This window comes from Melitaea cinxia, chromosome 3, assembly GCF_905220565.1.
Source record: "Melitaea cinxia chromosome 3, ilMelCinx1.1, whole genome shotgun sequence".
NCBI classification, from domain to species: domain Eukaryota; kingdom Metazoa; phylum Arthropoda; class Insecta; order Lepidoptera; family Nymphalidae; genus Melitaea; species Melitaea cinxia.
The window spans coordinates 9,944,255-9,960,178 of NC_059396.1; the positions used below are offsets into that span (position 1 = coordinate 9,944,255).

Sequence of the window (15,924 nt, forward strand, 5' to 3'; positions counted from 1 at the left end):
ACAAACTGATAGAAATAGTGAGAAAATTGACCGTTACAACCATAGATTATACACTTATATACGGTTACAACCATCACTAATCAAATATCCATTGATTTTTCGGGCGTAAACGCCCCAATCATTCGATTTTCCGAGGCGTATAGACAAGCTATTTTTGTTACTTTTAAATTTATTTGAAATATAATTATACAAAGTTCTGCATCAAAAAAAAAAAATAAAACTTTTGGTCCTAGAATGGTTTATTTAGGACAATAATCGAGAAAGTTATGTCGAAAATATTTTTTGTTTTTTTGTTTTTTGGCTCTCCTGTAAAATCGAGTTTTGGTGCTTACGCCCTTTGAGCCCCGAGGTATCGATATAAGATCACATCTAAATAATACTTGCTTTCAGTCTTTGTGTTCCTGTGGTGAGTAAGGTGACCAGAGCTTCTGGGGAGATTGGGGGTAGGTCAGCAACGCGCTTGCAATGCTTTTGATGTTGCAGTCGTCTATAAGCTACGGTAAACTATATAACCATCAGGTGAGCTGTATGCTTATTTACCGAGTCATATTCCATCATTACAACCTATACAGTCTACTGCTGGACATAGGCCTCTACAAGTTTACGCCAAAAATAACGTGAACTCATGTGTTTTCCCCATAGTCACCACGCTGGGCAGGCGGGTTGGTGACCGCAGTACTGGCTTTGTCGCACCGAAGACGCTGCTGCCCGTCTTCGGCCTGTGTATTTAAAAGCCAGCAGTTGGATGGTTATCCCGCCATCGGTCGGCTTCTTAAGTTCCAAGGTAGTTGTGGAACCTTGTTATCCCTTAGTCGCCTCTTACGACACCCACGGGAAGAGAGGGGGTGGCTAAATTCTTTAGTGCCGTAGCCACACAGCACACCAAGTCATATTAAAAAAAATAAAAAAATACAATAATAATTTTATCCTATTTTTTAAATCTAAATCAAACTTAACATAAACGTTCATTATTCAAACATTCTGTTATAATCTAAAAATTAAAATACAAATACTTACTTTAGGCAAATTAAAATCACCAGGCACCTTATGTAGTTTAGTCATTTGTGGACTATCTGGAAATTTTTCAAATATCCTAAGACGAAATGGCAAACTTTCTTTTATTTCGGCACTTTGCTGTCTGTATCTCAGCTGCTTCAGCTTTTTTATATCCTCATCCAATTCCAAATTATCCAAAATAACGGCGACGAAAAGTGACAATACAATCTAGAAAAACAAAATGAATTAAATAGCTGAACATTTAAATGTTAAAATAATCAACATTTTATGTATTCTTACCAATGTGACAAATAAGTGGTATAGTATAAAGTAGATAGCGACCAGTGGAGTGAGCGTTTGACTCGTCCGAACCATAGTTTCGTCCATTACCTCCACCCAAGCTTCTTGAGTCAATATTTGAAACATAGACATAAAAGCCTGAAAAATATAAACAATTTTAACTACTCACCTGATGTGTGTGTACAATACAATATACAATACAATAGAATGGTAAGAGATTAAAGGAAGTAACAAAGTAATTTTACCTCTGGGAAAGTCTCAAACTTTGTAAATTCGCAAAGAAAACAAAACATCTGCATAGATATAGAAGAGCTTATTATTAATAAGCACATGGTAAAAATAATGAGACTGCCTAATTTTTTTCCTGGTCCAAATATCTTGTAAACGAATCCCTCTAATAAAGGCGAAGCTTTAATAAGACGGACGACGCGAAGTACCTAATAAAATAAGCAATAAATAATTACTAAATACTTTTTCCTTATAATTACAACATAATTAATCTTATGTGATTTTTGTACCTGAAAATACGTAAATCCTGACATATACAGTTGAGGTATAATGTGAAAAGTAGTGCCAATAGCTAACAGTAGTTCGAACTTATGCACTGAATGTTTAAAATAACCTTTCCATCCCAAACACCAGATTTTAATCAATGCTTCTAAATTCAAAAAAATTGTGAACGCGATCTAAAATTTAGAACATATTAACAAATTATCAAGCTATTTAAAAAAAAAATGAAGTATAATGTTTGTTAAAATGACTAGAGTATTAACTAGTATGTTTAACTATTTTGAGTAGCCTAGTACCTCAATATAATAATATTTTTCATAAAAGAATTCTCTTGGGTTGTCATCGTGTTTAAAATTCATAGTAGCTGTGATTATACCATTCGCTAATACCACACCCATAACTATTAGACGAAAGTATGCTGATCTCAACATCTTGTGAAATATTTCTGGTGCACTACCTAGAAAAAGAATTGATTTTTTTTTCTTGATTATAGATCTTGATTTTAGTTTATGTTACATGTATTGTTTCTGGTTGTACAATAAAGTATATTTGTTTTGTATTGTATTGCTTATTAAATAATTACAACCCAAAAAAAAAGAAAAAGTAAAGAAGAAAAAAAATATATATTTTTGTAATTATTCTATGTACTTGTAACATATATATAACGTTGTAGTGTATGTACTAATAACTTTTTATTATAAATAATACTGAAAAAGTCAAAATGGACCTGAATGTTTATTTTCATCAATAGTAACTAATTTCCATCCGTTATCATCACCAGTGAAGAATTGTGTTGTGCTTCCCTTTGTTATTTGATTTCTTATGCCCCACATTTGTTGAAACTGCACTCTTATCTCATTAAAGGTCTCAGTAATGACAGCTATAAACACATTTTTTACCAACCATGCCAAAAAGAATATCATTGTGCTGAAAAGTGTAAATTTTTAAAAGAACTGTATTTCTTTAACTATTGATTAATGGAGAATTTTGTTAAGTTGACTCTGTACCTGAAGTAGAGGGCTGACCTCCATGTAGGCAAAGAATCAATTGCTCTGTACATTATGAAAACCCATCCTTCTTGTGATGATGCCTGATACACGGTAAACAAGCTTGTTGCTGCAAGTAAAAGAAGCAAAGGCTGTCTAAAAAGTTATTTTTAATGAAAATTTTATTTAAAATTTTAAGTACTATTTTTTTTATTTGTATGACCTAAAACAATTAAATAAAATAGGTCCTTACCAAATTCTTCAAATCCATTAAAGCCCATAATATATTTTGACAAATTAAGCTTCATACATTTCATTCCTGCAGGACATTGATACCCAGAGTTTGGTTCAGGTGAGCAAAATGTATCAGGAATTGCCAGAGAGTTGATGGTGATTTCACTAAAAAATTATAGTCAAGTTAGAACAATAAAATAATTGACTCCCTTACTAAAAATATTAATAAAGTAGTGACTGACTTTGGATTAGTGTTATTTCTCACGCAATGGTGAGTCAACTCTCCAAAAAATTGCACTCCTAGTAAGCTGTATAATGACATAAAGAACAGGAAAAATAAAGTAACATTGTAGATTTGCTGGCTTGATCTCCTGCAAGGGTAAAGTTAAGTATGAAAGATCTATTTATAAAATATATTATTCATTAAAAGTTTAGATAGAAGTGTATTTACTTAAAGATTTGATTAATCCTTGATTTAGGCATTGAGAATTTTAAAAATACTCTTAGAAATCTTATCATTATCAAAGGTCTTGGAGCTCTCAATATACTTAAATAACTGTATCTTGGCACAATTCCAGTCAACTCAAACATTTGGAGTAACACAGAAACCCACAGAAAAAATACCATGGAAGCATCAAATTGGCACCAGTGATCCTTAAGATATGCAACGTCACCCTGTTAAAAATATTACAATGATAAATATGTTATATTTTTTGGTAAAAAACATGAACCAATATTATCAATATACCGATTTACTTAATGAAAATAATTATTCCTACATAATTTTTAATACTAAAAAAAGTCAAAAGTTTTACCTTGAGTATGCCTCTAATGTGCATTTTGGCAATCATTTCTGCAGTAAATAATAGAGTAACACAACAATCTACTGCAAATGTTACAGTTTGAAGATGGGGATATTTTTCGAATGTTTTTGGTGTATTCAACGAAACGGACATCAAACTTAGGAGAGCGCAAAGTCTTAAAATTCTTCGGACCCATAACTTGAAACAAAAACATTAATTATTTTTCTAATCTTATAAGAAAGGAATAAATTTTTATCTTAGTTCAGGAACACATACTTTGTTCACCCATTCGATATCTGCACTTTCATTAAGTGACTCTTCTGGGCCATAGTCTGCCAGTACGGGCTCCCCTTTTAAACTTTGTTTTCGCCCCAACATTTTTATTTTATTTATATTAGACCTAATAATATTTTTTGGAAACAGTTTGAAATGTTCTTTTTTTCTCCACGCGGATAGACTGAAGTTCATTCATACTGTAAAACAAAATTACTAAAATTATAGTCCTTTATATTAAACCTATTTTCTTTTACTCTGCGAAAGCAAAGAGTATATAAGGTATGCGAAAGGGAGTACCTATTAAATTATTGATTATTTTGAATAATGTACGAGAAGATGACAGCTGAGATTTTTTTTTTTTAATTTTTATTAACTGAGAGATGGATTCGAGTCCTTCGCTAACTAACTATAAAACAATAATATTATAAAATTATAAACAAAATCTTCTAAACTTTATATATTTCCTTTATTATATTATACTTGAAAAGTTAATATAGGTATTACCAGATTTTGTGCACTTTGTTTTTCAGTCATCAAATTGTTTCAATCACATTGTTTTGTTATAAACATGCAGTTTATTTTTATCACCGTTTCTATTTGATCGACGATGCTGGATAATTATTAAATATGTCAAAGTCAAACATTAATATTTCTGCTATAAAAATTTTTAGGTCAAGAGTCAAGTTGAAACGTAAAATAATTTTTGTTATGACTTATGGTCATTCCCAATCATTCCGCATTTTTTTTTAAATGCATGTCACTTTGGCCTCTTTGACTTTGGCTTATTGGACTATTGGTATCCTAGCAACTGTATCTATATAAATAAACGAGATAACAGACCAACAGAGGGAAACTTATAAACTTCTAGACAACTGAAAGCCATTAAGCCAATTAATCAATCAATCAACTTTTCTAGCAGTTTAAGGATTTTACATATTACACCAATAATTACAAAGTAATAATAATTTAGGAATAAATAATGGTTTTATAATTTGAACTTTCTTACTATACATTGAGTGAAGAAAATTATTGTTTCTGTAACTTACACAAAAATTCCAATTCAACATGTTTATTTACATGAGTAAAAAGGTAGATCTTTTTCTAACTTCTAGTAGTTAAATTTGACCAAGACTTAACAATTTAATATAATTGCAGATAGCTATACCCAAGCAATCAAATGTAACTTGTCTAGCATGGAATCACTCTTCAGGATACATAGCAGTAGGGGGAGAAGATGGAATGTTGAAAGTTTTAAAACTGGAATCTGGTAAGGTTATTTATTATAAAATCGTTTTAACAATTAAGTTACAATATTTCCACAATTATTGCAAATTATTGACATTGCTACTAGTACTACTAGTTAGTACTAATAAAAAATTGAAAATACTTTTATGTTTATTTAATAATTACAGAGCTTGCATTGCGTCGTTTGGTTTATTATATTATTATATATAGGTACATAATTGCTACATAAATGCAGATCATATTTTTATTTCATAAGAATACTTAATTATATATTATAAATTATAAATGTTCATCGCAAAAAAGATTATTAAAATATTAATGATTAAAATGATTAATTAGGTGGAAGTGGAAATCTATCTATGAATCTCAGTTTAGAAGGCCACACAGGACAGGTATGCGTAGCAATTTGGAATGAAGTTTTTCAAAAACTTACTACGAGCGATGAGCATGGTGTCATAATTGTTTGGATGCTATATAAGGTATTTAATTGTTTTTCTTTTTTATCTTTAAGTTTAGAGTCTAGTATAATTTGTATCTTTGTTTTTATTGTATATTTTTTTTTTTATATAACTTGGTCAGCAAAGAAGCGTACGGCTCACCTGATGGTAAACGATTACCATAGCTTACAGACTTCCGCAACACTAGAAGCATCGCAAGCGCCTTGCGATCCTACCCCAAATTTCCCCTGGTCTCTGGTCACCATAATCACCACAGGAACACAACACTGCTTGAAAACAGTATTATCTTCTGTAAGGTAGAGGTACTAGCCCAATCAGGCTGCTGAATATTTTGAGCAGGAAATTTCCTGCTGTGCTCTACCTAAGTTAAATAATATATTTGTTATATTTATTTGTATTGGCCATACAGGTGTTTGCCGTGGTCTGGGTGTTTGTGCAGTCCTTGTGGGTCTCCCCACTGTGCCTCGGAGAGCACGTTAAGCCGTCGGTCCCGGTTATTATCATGTACACCTGATAGCAAATGTACTCATAGTAGGGAATATATCCGCCAACCCCCATTGGAGCAGCGTGGTGGATTAAGCTCTGATTCTTCTTCTACATGGGGAAAGAGGCCTATGCCCAGTAGTGGGATATTACAGGCTGAAGCGGATTTTTATAGAACTGCTGGCTTTGAAATACACAGATCGAAGGCGGGCAGCAGCGTCTTTGGTGCGACAAAGCCAGCTCTGCGGTCACCAACCTGCCTGCCCAGCTTGGTGACTATGGGCAAAACACATGAGTTCACGTCATGTTTAGCGTGAACCTGTGGAGGCCTTTGTCCGGCAGTGGACTGTGATAAGCTGAAATGATGATGATGATGATGATGATTTTTATAGAGACTTAAATAAAATGTTTATTTATATTAAGGGTTCCTGGTATGAAGAGATGATAAATAATCGTAACAAATCAACAGTGACAAGTATGGCTTGGGGATCAGATGGTCAAAAAATTTGTATAGCATATGAGGATGGTAAGAGTTTTTCTAAAGCTTACACCTAGGTTCTTTATTTTAAAAAGCTGGTTTGTGCTTTTTTGTTAAAAAGATAAAGGATATCTCAGTGTGTTGGTATAATATACTGTTGTTTAAAAAAATATATGATTACAGGAGCAGTTATAGTCGGTTCAGTTGATGGATCTCGTGTGTGGGGTAAGGATATAAAAGGTCCAGGATTGAGAGCAGTTCAATGGTCTCCAGATAACTCTTTGTTGCTGTTTGCACTCTCTAATGGAGAACTGCATCTTTATGATGATCAAGGAAATTTTATGGTATTATAAATTATCAGTGTCAAAAACATTATTAAAATTGTAATTTATATTTGGAAATATATCATTTAGATAATGATTGCAGATGCCAGTAGCAAGTAATGGAGTACCGGGGTCCATGGAAATTGTTAATATGGATTGGTATTCATCTAAAGCACCACCTAATAGACCGATTTTAGTCATCAGCTATAGAAGTGGACTTTTGCTTTTAATGAAAAGTTGTACAGAGGAAGGTAATATGTGAATGTACACAATGTTATGAAACTTTATTGTGGACGTAAATGTATCAAAATAATGCACTCTTTTTTTCAGAAAGTGTTGTTGTAGATACAAAAATGAAAATAATTGACAGTCAATGGAATCATAATGGCACAATATTAGCAGTTGCTGGTGAAACACCTGAACAGAGCAATGTGGTTCAGTTCTTTAATTCTTATGGAGAGGTATTGGAACATATTAAAGTATTTGACAATATTATAATCACTTACAACCGCTCTGGTGTACAACCGCTCTAGTGTAGTGGTGCGAGTAGTTACCTAAAACACTAACGGTTTGCGGGTTTGATTCCCGCTCGGGATGGATATTTATATTTGTACAAATATTTCTTTCGGGCTTGGATGTCTGTCCTTGTAGTCTCCCTTGGAGATCACGCTAAGCCGTCGTTCCCCGTTGTTATTGTAAATACTTGATAGCGATTTTTACACTTAGTCACTATTATTCCACCAACCCACAGTGGAGCAGCGTGGTGGATTAAGCTCCAATCCTTCTCCTACACTGAGAAAGAGGCCTATGCCCAGCAATAGGATGTTACAGGCTGAACGTTGGAGCAGAGCTCGCTGCGCCTCTGTATGAAGGTGTATGGTATATGGTGTGTTGTGTAAGGGGACCGCTAGTACAATGTAGGTGAAATGGTAGTCACATGTGCTCGCCCGCAGCACGTACGTACACTGCGGGTGCCGGGCGGCGCGCTGCGCGCTCTGTCGTGGGAGCAGCGCTCGCTGCGCCTCTGTATGAAGGTGTATGGTATATGGTGTGTTGTGTAAGGGGATCGCTAGTACAATGTAGGTGAAATGGTAGTCACATGTGCTCGCCCGCAGCACGTACGTACACTGCGGGTGCCGGGCGGCGCGCTGCGCGCTCTGTCGTGGGAGCAGCGCTCGCTGCGCCTCGCCGTTGCCATCGACTCCTTCATATACTTCGCCAACGTCAAGCCCGACCACAAGTATGCCTTCTACGGCGACACGCTCGCCTTCGTCTCCAGCGCCGAGACCGTCACCTTCTGGGACACCGTCACGCATCAGGTATTTGTGGTTATACGTTACGAGTTGAACCACACTGATAATTTTAGCTATTCCAGTTACTGTACTGTTATTAGTAGATTAAGGTAGAATTTATAGTAACGGTAAGTAGAGGTGTTCGGTATATTAGGTAGCGTATAAAATAACTTAATATTTATAAATAATCATTCAAGCGTTATTTATGTTGAAAGAATATTTTTATTACTTTAAAACTCAAATGTACACAGAGCTAAATTGTACTCTATTACAAAGGAATGAACAAAGTTCCTTTCAATGTCCAGAACATTTCACCTTGCCTTATAATATATTAGTGCCATCTCAAATTGTATTCTATTGTGATTAAATAAAAAGTATTTTCTTTTCAATGTCCAGAACTAATATATTTTTGAAAACTGATATTTTAGAATATTTTTGTTCGTATTATACTGCTCGTTAGATTATTCATTTCGTTTCGTTAAAAATAATCCATATGGACAACGCGTTTGTTCTCGTATGATGTTCGTTACTTTCGTGAGTTTGTTATTTTTTACGATTGCGGTGTTGTGTTTTAAGAAACGGTAAATATAATTTAGTTGTTTAGTGAGTTTATTCATAGTATATTAGTATAATTAATTAAAATGCCACCAAAAGGATCATTTATAATATATAACGTTTAACAACGAGCATCAAAACGCGTCGTTATAATATTATACTAATCCTACTAATATTATAAAGTTTGTATCTATGGACGTATGGATGTTTGGTCCTCTTTCACGCAGAAACTACCGAATAGATTTTAATGAAAGTTTACAATAATATGGCTTATACATTAGAATAACACATAGACTATAATTTTTAATGATGGTGTGTGAATTGTCCAGAATATAACGATAATTGTCAAGTAAATCGGAAAAAAATCTACCATCTGCGAGCTATTCTGGCGTACGCTGCAAAAACTGTAGAGTTTACACGTATATAATGTATAAGAGAAATGTTTATCTTAATTAGTCTTACAAAAAAATCCGCTACAGCATATATCTATCTTTTATGAATATATAACACAACATCAGTACATCAACAACAGTATGTACAATAAAAATTGATAATATATTTCTAATGCACATTTGGTAGTAATAAATTGATTTTTATGTCGCAGGACCAATTTTGATGAATTTTGGTATAAAGATAGATATTGAGAAGATAATAAACTACTCGAAGTACTTACTAATCTGGCGCAGACAAAGTTGCGGGTACCAGCTAGTATATTATAACGTAAAAAATAATAGGCGTTTTAAAAGTAGCGTATCGTTATAACGTATTATAAATAACAACCGAACCGAAGCCGTTGCGAACACCTCTAATGATAAGTATCGTCAAATTAGCAACAATGACTACAGTGTTTTAGAGTTAAAATTTTAATACACGTGGGCATACCAATTTTTAGATTTTGGAATGTAATTGTGACGTAACAGGTATTTTTAAGAAATTCAAAAAGCATAGGTAGGTACTAGCTATTTTCACTACAACTATGACATAGTAATAAGACAAAGTCAGCCTCTCTAAATACATACATTTCAGTTTTTCGTTATTATCTTTATTAAAAAAATTTAGCCTTCTATGTCCAAAGAAAGAATTGAACTTACATATTGATAATGTATTAAGTAATTTATAAGTATGAAGGTATTAAGTCTGTTTACTCAAGAAATTTTCCAAAACATTTATTTTCAGTCATGGATAAATCATATACCAGACGTCGTAGATATGTGTGGCGTTGACGAATATTGCATTATAGCTACCATTAACACTCTCATTATATCAAACCAACAGGGGATTCAGTGCGATGGTAAATTCTAAAACGTACCTAACTTAAAATTTCAAGTATGTGAACTATTACATAATTTTTTTACGCCTTTAATATGATTGTAGCGAAAACAATAACTATACCGGTTGCATATGTGACTATCAACAGTAAAGCGATTGCAGTGGCTGCATCCAAAGAATCGTTCTTAATTTGGAAGTTCTCTACACCGACTAGACCACGTAAGTAAATTCTTATATTTAAAACAATAACAAAGCGTATCTTATCTCTTATTGTGTATGTAATTCATATGTATGACATATTTCACACATTCGAAAATTACTGAAATCTGAAACGTAAATATTTTTACTTGTCCGCTTTCTGTGACCATGTATTGGGTACACGGAAATTACTAACCACGATTACATTACATTATTATTCTTTCAACAAATGTATATTTGAATAAATATATAATAATCATATATACGTATATAATAATAATGGTCAAAAAGAGAGTTGAGCTCAACTTTGCAAAAGAATTTGACGTGTCAAATAGCATATATAATTAATTGTCGTTGAAAATAATCATTATTTTTTACAGGTACAACAGAGCAGATGTACCACGCAGATGGCACTCCATTAACGTCGTTGGACGGTGGCTTTCATGATGACACCGTTTGCTGCATCACATGTTCGGATACTCACCTCTTGATTGGAAGAGATTCGGGGAACATACTCGTGTTTTCGATGTTGAACTTTAAGAAAATTGCAAACATCAATTTAAATGCTAGGCCGTACAAATTAGGACTCAACTCAAACTCTAGGTAACAAGATGATTGAAATTACTTCAATTTTTTTTTATTACTTCAGTTGTATTTTAGGTGATTTGAGTGATTTTTTTGTGAAATGAAATCTCGCCGATACACATAAATGTACAAATGTATAGTATATCGTAAAGTACACCCCAATTACGAAAAAGTTTTCAATTGATCAGCGTCAGTTGGTGGTAAGCTACATAACTCTCGCAAATACACAGTACACAGAGACGTAATAGTAATAGACCACCCAGGGACGGTTCCTCCTCCTTTAAATATAAAATAAGTGATCGGGCCTAAAAATAAGTGATCCCGGAAGCGATATGCCCCGGTGAGGAAAGCTCGGGTAATGGGTAATATCTTCTAGTCCCATACCCAGGCCTGTTCACCAAGGCCTGCTAGGACTACCCTCACGCACACAATCACACTTTATGTCACGGCAGACGTAACATATTGTACTTGACGGCGTTAGAACGTGGATGGCAACGTAGTTAGTAAACCTAAACACTAACAGGGATTTTTAATGCACACCTACCGTGATCATCAGAACTAACGTACTAGTCTTGTGAACGAGGAAATATCTCGGCTGCGAACATAATCACGGACGGGACGGGGCCGCGCGAGGAGAGACGTGCTAAACATCGCCAGAAGCCAGTCGCCGAAAATATTTTTTTCTTCGTCGCGCGCTTCACGTTCTCGTCCAGCTTGTGCATCCATAACGTATGCTCTCTCGTTTAAATATTCTATGAAACGATATTTCCAAAATTTGACATCCCGTCCTAACAGTAAGCTGTTCGCTATCGAGTCGGGCGGCGCGCTGCACGTGCTGCAGACGGCGGGGGCGGGGGCGGGCGCGGGGGCGGGCGCGGCGCTGCGGCGGGACGCGTGGGCGGCGCGCTGGGCGGCCGACGACGCGCAGCTGCTGGCCGTGGCGGAGAAGGCGCGCCTGTACGTGCTGCGCGACGAGCAGCCCGAGGAGCCGCTCGCCGGGAACGGATACCTCTGCCGGTTCAAGGTGAATTCTATATTCATTTCGAGCCCGTTGGCGCAGTTATATATTTATTTATATACTAGCTGGTACCCGCGACTTCGTCTGCGCAGGATTAGTAAGTACTTCGAGTAGCTTATTATTTTCTCAATATCTATCTTTATACCAAAATTCTTCAAAATTTGTTCTGTGACACAAAAATCAATTTTTTACTACCAAATGTGCATTTGAAATATATTATCAATTTTTATCGTATTTATGGTTCACTGTTTTTGTGATAATGGCTTACTTATAAAAGATATATGCTGTTGCGGACTTTTTTTTAAGACTAATTAAGATAAATATTTTCCTTATACATTATATAGGTACGTGTAAACTCTACAGTTTTTGCAGCGTACATCAGAATAACTCGCTGATGGCAGATTTTTTTCAGACTAACTTGAAAATTATTGTTATATTTTGGACAATTCACTCACTGTCTTTGAAAATTATAGCCTATCCACCACTATTCCTCTGTATAAGCTATATTATTGTAAACTTTCATTAAAATCCGTTGGTAGTTTTTGCGGGAAAGAGGAACAAACATCCATACATCTATACATACAAACTTTCGCGTTTATAATATTAATAGGATGTATTAATAGTATGTATGAGTATCGAAAAAAAATAAATTAAATATGTAGATCGGTAGCAGTCGGCCGTTACCAATAATAAGTATTCAATTATTTACCTTAGGACCAAACGATATTTATAACATACAGACACGCGTGTGTATGTTATAAATATTTATTTATTATCTGTATTGGTGTGCACCATATTATTTTTCAGGAATTAGAAATAACGACAGCCCTTTTGGATAATATAACGGATAAGTGTACGCCCCAACACATCGTACGAGTTGAGGTCAAATCGTTGAGGGACACGCGCCAGCTAATCGAGAAAGTTGGACTGAAAGAAGCCGAAAACTTTATCAAAGACAATCCGCATCCGAAGTTGTGGTAAGTGGATCATTTAATAATGTATGACTATTTTTAATGAATTTCGTTTCAGTCTATAGCAGTCTACTGCTGGACGTAAGCCTCCCCAAGTTCGCGCATAAATTTCCGGTCTCCCCAGTCCGTATCCAGGTTGGACCACTAGCGATCTTACGTAGATCATCGGTCCGGCGGGCCCGAGGACATCCCACACTGCGCTTGCGAACACGTGGTTTCCACTCCAGGACATGTCTGCTCCAGCGGCTATCGGTCCTGCGACACAGGTACCAGCCTACTGCCTATTCAACTTGCTTATTTTACAGGATATGTCGGTTACTTTTGTTTTCTAGCGGATAGTCTCATTTGTGATCCTATCTTTGAGAGAGACTCCAAGCATAGCGGGTTCCATTGCACATTGAGTGACTTTGAACCTGTGGACTAGTCCCTTCGTCAGTGTCTACGTCTCGGCACCTTATGTCAAAACAGGCAGGACGCATTGACAAAAGTCTTCAAGCATTGAGTAATTTTCGAAGACAAGACTCAGCGAAGCCTGTAAAACGTCGTCCAGTTCAATTGAATCTTCCTATCGTCTTCCTTCTCGAAGTTGTTTCGGCCTAGTTGAATTGTATGGCCTAGGTAGACATAATCCTGAAAAAACTTCGACAAGGGTGCCATCGACCGATACCGATCTCGGTATGACTTGTTTGTTAAAGATTATACCGACTCGTCAGTAGGACTCATTTAGGCCACCCAGCATTTGGCTAAGCTCCAACGTCTCCGCAAAGATAACAATACTGTCGGCGAAACGAAGTTGCGAGATGTATTTGCCGTTGACGTTGAAGCCTTGTTCCTTCTAATCCAAGGTCCCGAAGGCACCCTCCAACGCAATGGTAAATAGATTCGTTGATATTATATCTCCCTGTTTTCTTCCTTTTTCCATTCTCTGGTCCTGAACATGAAACAAAAATTGATTCGGTTGCCTGGAAGAGATCGTCACGTTAGCGATAATACTGCCATTAAGAGTTTTATTGTACAAACCTCTGTCAATATTAAATATAATAAGCGGGTCTATGACTCTGTACGGTGCGTAGGTTGCTCCTGGCGGAGGCGGCGCTCCGTCAGTTGGAGAGCGGCGCGGCGCTGGAGACGGCGGAGGCGGCGTTCGTGCGGCGCGGCGACTACGCGGGCGTGCGGCTCGTGGCGCGGCTCAACGCGCTGCACTCCGCCGCGCTCCGCCGGGCCGAGCTGCTCGCGCACTTCCGAGACTTCGACGCCGCGGAGCGCATCTACCACGACGAGGACCGCCGGTGAGACTCCTTGGGGGGGGGGGGGGGCACGAAATATCACAAGTAGATGGAGCTGTAACATCACGTGATTAATTAACGACACCCTCCGTTTTTCTCCTAGTTACTATCGATTTGTTTTACGATTAGACGACCGGCTCGTTACGCTGGTGATGGTACACATTCGTTCGATGGTACAATAGTGTCAATTAGAAATAAAAGGTATGATATATTATATTAAATAATTTAAAAGTAAACAAAAACTGTGCGTGTCAACTGAGCCCCTGAAGATCCGTATGAACGATTACTGTAATATTTAAAAATAGTTTTAAACATTATTAAATGAATCAAGGCAATAAAACATTAGAATCAAAACGTTAATTGGCACTTGTTATTCGTATCGGTACGGTAAATGCAGAAATACTATTACACAAATCGTATATAAATAGCTAAAGGTGCCGTGAAACGTCACTCTTAACGTCACTCGTAAGCATCAGTTGTTTCACACGGTTTCATTCCCCATTTTCGAAGTAAAACTACTTTACACACGCTTGATTTGGGGAGTAAGCCGATGAATGCGTGACGAAAACGTTACAAAAAGTGTGATCGGGCGAGGCGAATGGGGCAAGAGAGAGAGGTGCGAGCACACATTTTCTTTTTATCTTTCTCTCATAGCTAGTTATATTTCTTATATCTAAGACACAGTGCAGGCCTATTAAGCAGAAGTTCTACGTCAGTCGTGTGGCCTAAAGCACTCTTTTTTCTTCATACATCGGGCCTTACATCGTTTAAAGGAGTAAACTCCAAAAACTTATACAAATTGTATTCAATGTAAAAACATATATTGGTTATTGTTTCAGAGATCTTGCCATAGCTTTACGGAAACGATTGGGTCACTGGTTCCGTGTAGTTGAGCTATTGAAGATGTCAGTGACAACGACAGAAGCCCAGGTCAAACAAGCGTACAGTAACATAGGAGACTATTATATTGATAGACAAAATTGGTTAGTCAACCTTATTATTTTTATAAAAAATATTTCATATATCTTGAATACGATGTAAAGTGACGAAGTAAAGTCACTATTAGTAATAATAAAGTTTTCATAAGTTTATCTAGATACCGACAATTTAAGTTCATTAAAATAAATTAAATATATATATTTTTTATGCAACTAGGTCGGCAAACAAGCGTAAGGCTCACCTGACGGTAAGCGATTACCGTAGCTTATAGACGCCTGCAACACCAGTAAGTATTGCGAACGCTTTGCCGACCCTACCCCCACTTCCCCCCAGGAGGAATTCTTGCTGATATATAACGTGTACACTTTGCCTACATTGATAATAATTTTAAGGACCGGCGCTTTGGAGTATTACAATATGTCAAATAACAAAGAAGGGCTGAAAAAATGCTATATGGCTCTAGAAGATAATGAATCTTTATCAAAACTATTAATTGGTTCACCGAGACATGCTAAGGTATAAGAAAATATTTTAAACTAATTTCAAACTATATTATATCAAGTTATCCGAGCTTAAAAATATTAATAATAATTAGAGGCAATATTTGTAGATAATTGTATTCTTTACAACTGTAATAAATAATGAAAGTACGATGAGAGGCCAAAAGCGAAATATTTCCAAAAAACTCTTTTTCGCTACCTGTGACCTTGAATATCTAA

General features: G+C 36.0%; 2 protein-coding genes across 2 annotated transcripts in view; one reads left to right on the forward strand and one right to left on the reverse strand.

Moving 5' to 3' along the window:
• Positions 1–4,207, reverse strand: part of LOC123669774 (sodium leak channel non-selective protein) — a 32,505-nt gene extending 28,298 nt beyond the window's left edge. Inside the window, exons 1-12 of the mRNA XM_045603364.1 lie at positions 4,106–4,207; positions 3,842–4,027; positions 3,478–3,701; positions 3,269–3,397; positions 3,046–3,191; positions 2,814–2,922; positions 2,534–2,733; positions 2,103–2,263; positions 1,815–1,982; positions 1,542–1,733; positions 1,297–1,434; positions 1,018–1,224 (exon numbers count right to left, since the gene is read on the reverse strand). Coding sequence (XP_045459320.1) covers positions 1,018–1,224; positions 1,297–1,434; positions 1,542–1,733; positions 1,815–1,982; positions 2,103–2,263; positions 2,534–2,733; positions 2,814–2,922; positions 3,046–3,191; positions 3,269–3,397; positions 3,478–3,701; positions 3,842–4,027; positions 4,106–4,207 — 1,962 coding nt within the window. The remainder of the gene's footprint in view (positions 1–1,017; positions 1,225–1,296; positions 1,435–1,541; positions 1,734–1,814; positions 1,983–2,102; positions 2,264–2,533; positions 2,734–2,813; positions 2,923–3,045; positions 3,192–3,268; positions 3,398–3,477; positions 3,702–3,841; positions 4,028–4,105) is intronic.
• An 847-nt stretch (positions 4,208–5,054) lies between these two features.
• Positions 5,055–15,924, forward strand: part of LOC123669775 (WD repeat-containing protein 35) — a 30,941-nt gene continuing 20,071 nt past the window's right edge. The window contains exons 1-16 of the mRNA XM_045603365.1: positions 5,055–5,194; positions 5,261–5,372; positions 5,690–5,829; positions 6,715–6,817; positions 6,953–7,113; positions 7,196–7,343; positions 7,423–7,553; positions 8,208–8,411; positions 10,116–10,230; positions 10,314–10,427; positions 10,787–11,009; positions 11,787–12,015; positions 12,817–12,986; positions 14,054–14,269; positions 15,106–15,249; positions 15,598–15,721. Coding sequence (XP_045459321.1) covers positions 5,171–5,194; positions 5,261–5,372; positions 5,690–5,829; positions 6,715–6,817; positions 6,953–7,113; positions 7,196–7,343; positions 7,423–7,553; positions 8,208–8,411; positions 10,116–10,230; positions 10,314–10,427; positions 10,787–11,009; positions 11,787–12,015; positions 12,817–12,986; positions 14,054–14,269; positions 15,106–15,249; positions 15,598–15,721 — 2,358 coding nt within the window. The 5' untranslated portion in view covers positions 5,055–5,170. The remainder of the gene's footprint in view (positions 5,195–5,260; positions 5,373–5,689; positions 5,830–6,714; positions 6,818–6,952; positions 7,114–7,195; positions 7,344–7,422; positions 7,554–8,207; positions 8,412–10,115; positions 10,231–10,313; positions 10,428–10,786; positions 11,010–11,786; positions 12,016–12,816; positions 12,987–14,053; positions 14,270–15,105; positions 15,250–15,597; positions 15,722–15,924) is intronic.